The sequence below is a fragment of the Durio zibethinus genome, chromosome 4 (genome assembly GCF_047325235.1).
Source record: "Durio zibethinus cultivar Kanyao isolate XHJ-2024 chromosome 4, ASM4732523v1, whole genome shotgun sequence".
NCBI classification, from domain to species: Eukaryota; Viridiplantae; Streptophyta; class Magnoliopsida; order Malvales; family Malvaceae; genus Durio; species Durio zibethinus.
Window position 1 is genome coordinate 30,592,306 of NC_143165.1, and position 5,321 is coordinate 30,597,626.

Here is a 5,321-nt window from a genome sequence, read left to right on the forward strand (position 1 = left end):
TCACTCTTTCATGTTTTAAATTATTATGTCTAAGCTGTGTGTGTGAAGAAGATAATCGCATAGATGCTCCATCAAATGCCGAATTGTTTAGGCATTATTTCGAGACGTGGTGGATGGGGCTGGGCACCGATAACCCCATAGTCATCATATATTACAGTATTTTATGAGAAGCTTGGAGAGGTAGAGCAGATTATTAATTACATAATCAAGCCACTGACTGATTAGTTGGTTTAATAAAATAAAATTTTGGATTATGGGATTCAAGTACAGTGAGGATTGGGGATATATATATATATATATATATATATATATATGTCTTGCAAAGTTAGAAGTCCTTCCTACCAGGAAGATTACGTCCCCTTCTTTCTTTGACTTTTGTAAATTAGAGTTAGTATAATAATATCTTTAATCCTCTCTTTGGGATGGAATATTTGTTTTAAATGTGCAAGTGGTCCTATAATTGATTGTCTTTATCTATTTAAAATTGGTTGCAGACCATAGAATTCCTCGTCAGAAAAAAAAGCACACTGAACGCTTTTTGATTAAGAAAGTTTGAGTGTATCCACTATAAAGTGGATGACAGGACAAACAGCCCAAAGTCATAGCTACATTTAGTGCTAAGCAAATTTTATTTTTCCTCGTTTCAGTAAAGATGGAAAAGGATGCCTACAGTCTTGTTTCTCAGACATGTGATGGCGAAAATGATTATTCTCAAGCTGGATCCTCTGTCGAGAAGAAGCTTAGATTGTTTGGGTTTGAGCTTATCCCGAGCAAGAACAATGAGAACTACCCAAACGGTTCTGCTGAAGGTGATGAAAGTGTAAATTCATCAAACACAGTTTCATCTTCGAGGGAGACTCCTACCAAGGAGAAAAGCTCGCCGGGAGAGACTGATGACAAGAAGAAGTTCGAGTGCCAATATTGCTTCAAGGAATTCGCAAACTCACAGGCGCTTGGAGGTCACCAAAATGCTCACAAGAAAGAGAGAATGAAGAAGAAAAGGTTGCAGCTTCAAGCAAAGAGAGCTAGCATCAACTGTTACCTTCAGCCTTTCCAAAACAGCCTTGGTTTCAGCTTCCAAGGCTCCTCTCCATGGTGTTATGATTCTCCCTGCAGTTACACTGCTCCTGATTTCACTCTTTACGAGGAATCTCAAATTAGTTTCAACCAATACGAGCAAGCTGATGCACATCTCAACGGCTCCCAGGTATCAAAATTGTATACTCTGCCATCTCAAATGATCCCTTTCCAACAAGATTCATCCATGTTCACGCTAACACACGCTGACAGATCGAGAGAAAACATGCCTGCTAGAATCAAACCTTCCTCTTTGACTTCATCAAAGCAAAGCTGTAAATCCTTGGATCTTCAATTGGGCCTCAGCTTGCAATCTACAATACAGAGTTCCTCTGGAAGTGGTCTGTAGACGCATATACATAAATCAAAGTGAAGATAATTACAGTGCCATGTCTTCTCCAATGATTTGAATTCCTTCAACCTTTCAACAAATCCAAAAATAAAGGCGTATCAAAATTCGTTACACTCAGGCTGGAAAACTTCAGCAACAGCTACATTGAAACTCAAAAAAGAAACCAAAATTCAATCATTGACAGAGTATACAATTATTGACGATGAAATGTCATACACATTTACTCTTAAGATCACATGTAATGAAGCAGAGAGCTACGGTTTCGATATAGATCTGTAGATGCTTGATCATCCTTTTCGGGCTGTCAAAATTCAAAGAAGAACAGGAAACCAAGATTTTCTTCATTTTTGTTGATAGCTGTCTATTTTATACAGTAATTTTGCTCCATTTTTTTTTTTTAGAATTTCATAGTTAAAGTTGTTCATCTTTCATCTATTGAACGAAACCCATCAAATTTTCAGATTGCCACTGTCTGGACGAATAGCCATTATTAGTAGATAATTGAATTGTATAGTATATCTTAAAGTCATTAGATTTTTTATATGAATTTATATTTGATATACTATTAATATAATATTTTAATTCTACAAGTAAGATTAAGATATTATCATATATTTTATTTTTAATATATTTTAATGGTTAGATTTTTTATATGGGTTTACATTTAATACACTATTAATATACTATTTTAACTCTATAAACAGAATTAAGATATTATCATATACCTTATTTTTTATTTTTAATATATATTAAGAATATATGTCACCTTACTAATTTTATTTATGAAATTTAAAACTTTCATTGACAGCTAATTATATAAATTTTTTTCTTTTATATTATAAGGTGAACAGGTTGTTAATGAATGATAATCTACTATTTCATTGATAATTTGATTTCCGTCCAATAATTATCTAGTACATTTTTTATAATTTTATATACTTTCATTTGGTTTAATCGGTCCGAGAATAAGATTTTTTTTTGTTTAATTTCAAGAATGTATGATTATTTAATGATATATTTTATTAAATTATCCTCTAAAATAAAAAATTAAATATCTGTCTGAAAATGATTTCATAATTTAATTAGATCACTTGTAACATATACAAGAACATTTTATTGAAAATATATTTTATTTTCCCTCTTAAGAATCATTTGATTGAAGAAAAAATTAGTTAAATGTACTTAAAAAATGAAAAAAATAATAACTTCAAAGTAAATAAAAAAATGCTAGGCTCAATCGAAAAAAATACCTATATTCTAATACTCTCAATTTTGTGAAACCATGTCATCAATTTTTGCATCTTAAAATCGGATACTTGTTATCACAAGTTACCTAATATTTTTGATGGGATTACGAGAGTAAAGAGCCAAACATTTTTAAAACTTTTCAAATATCAACTTACTGCACGCAGTGCATTGCACCAATAAAGAGTGGGAATAATAAATACTGTACACGTAGGGTTTACCCTTATTTAAAATATTGAGAAATAATTATAACTTTGGAATAAAATTTAATACTGATCATTCGAAGAGGAAAAAGTAACGAGACCAAAATTTGATTCAAAACATTTCTAATATCATACACTTGATTAGATAGTTTTAAATGTTATATGATAAAACATTACAGAAAAATATACAAAACTAATATATTTCAAAATTTTAATAAAATATATAGATAAAAATACAAAATATATATAATTTATATTTTTTATGTCCATGTAAATTATAATACGATAATTTTTATATTTTATACATTAAATAAAAAATAAACATATGAGAATAAATATCTCATTTTTTTAATTAATTTTTTTAGTATATTTAAAGGGTATTTATTAGTCAAGGATAGTAACAAATGGGTTGAAGTGGGTTTTTATTCGACCCAATCTCTTAATATTCACACCCAATCTAACTTGATATCAAAACATTTTTTTTTTTACTCGACTTGAACTTGATTTGTATATTCATAACCACAATTGACCCAACCCGACCTTAAATAAATTTAATAATTTTAATTTAGTATAATATTCAATAATATTATTTTTAATATAAATTATATCTTAATTATATATAAATATATTATTTTTATTAAATTAATATCTTAAATTAAAATATTAAATAATAATTTTATAAACATCATATATATATAAATATAAAATTAAATAAAAAAATATTTTTATATATATACAAATTGAGGCAATACAACCTAAAACCCAACTCTGACTTTAAGAAAATTTCGATCTACCTTCGACTCAACCTCCAATTTCAAAAACATCTGATCATATTAAATTAAGATGGATCAAAATTCATTAAGTAAGGATTATTTTGCTATCTTTACGTGTCATCTTATTAATCTTGTTTACAGAATCTAAAATTTTTACTGTTAATGTATCTCATAATTTATTTTACAAAAAAAAGCTTTAATATTTGGCAAGTTTGTACTTTTGAGTTCATTTGTTGGGCTCACTTTCTTTTTTGTAATAATAAAAACAGCTCAATTTCTTATTTTTTATTTAATAATATATAGTGACAAATTGAGTTTAAAAAAAATCAACAATTAAACAAAAATGTTCAAGTTAACCAAAAAAAAACAATATATTTAATTTTTTATTTAATAAATATTTTAAATATTTTTTAGGTAAATTAATTGTGAAGAAATTTGAATTAAATCTTAAAAGCATTACTTGAAAAAAATATGGTTGATGTTTTTTCTTAAAAAAAAGAAAATTCAACGAAAGGCTATTTTAATCTTTGAGGAAGACCAGTCAAATTACACTCCACAAAAAAAAAAAAAAAAAAAAAGCATTGGCTATTGAAAAGTTTTTGACTATCTAAATAAATAACCGATTTTTAACTATAAAAGTTGAATGGCTTAGGTTCACAAAATGAGTGCTGCTAAATGATTTCAGTCTTTTTTTTTTTTCACACTTTAATTTTTTAAAATATTTTGTAAATAAAATTATTTAATTATCTTTTTTCTTTCACACTAGTTTCTGAAAATGAATTTAAGAAAAGTCATAAACTTTTTCAAAAACAGATTTCTAAAAAATCATATAACTTTTTAGAAAAAAAATTTTGAAAAATTATAAATCTTTTCAAAAATGAATTTTCAAAAAGTTAAAATTTTGAAAAGGTTTATAACTTTTCGAAAATTCAATTACAAAAAATTATAAATTTCAAAAAAATTATGAAAAAAAAAATTAAGTAATTTCACTTATAAAATTTTTTTTAAAAATTTTAATATGTGAAGAGAAATTATAGGGTTATATTTAGCAACACTCTTACAAAATTTAGAGTGTTGGAATCCGGGTGTCTTTTCGACTACCCCTAGTATTCCCATAAATAAATAAATAGTTAACTGTTTTTTTTTTTCTTTGCACCAAAAAGATACCAACTTTTTTTATACATAATTTTTTTATATTACATACACTAATAAATGAATATTTTTAATTACTAATAAATGAATTTGTAGTTTTTTTTTTTTTTTTTGGATTACATACTCCATATTGTCCAAGTTCACCTCTCCATATGCTCCATAACCACTAGCTCGACCCCAGAAGCACCACTTCATTTGTAACCACCACAACCAAATTTGCCTCCTTCATATCTACCATAAGTATCTCCAAATTCACCATCATATGCAGTTCTAGAATCATTATAGGTCTAATTGAACGAACATGAAATTAATTTTGATAAAATTAAAAATAATGATGATAATAAAATTAAATGAGATTAGATATGGTAATGGTAAGATTATAATTGATGGTGAAGATATATATTTAGATATAAATATAATGATAATAATGAGATTGGATATAACGGTCGATTACCTCACAAAATGCAATCAATTGCCATAATTGAAAAATGTTTTCATTTTTCATTTCTACACTAAGGT

General features: G+C 26.9%; 1 protein-coding gene across 1 annotated transcript; it reads left to right on the forward strand.

The window, feature by feature from the left end:
* Positions 1-513: 513 nt before the first annotated feature.
* On the forward strand, positions 514-1,932 carry LOC111288184 (zinc finger protein 5-like). Its single transcript, XM_022878962.2, has one exon. It carries the CDS (start codon positions 653-655, stop codon positions 1,424-1,426), a length of 774 nt encoding a protein of 257 aa, XP_022734697.1. The 5' UTR covers positions 514-652; the 3' UTR covers positions 1,427-1,932.
* Positions 1,933-5,321: the final 3,389 nt, after the last annotated feature.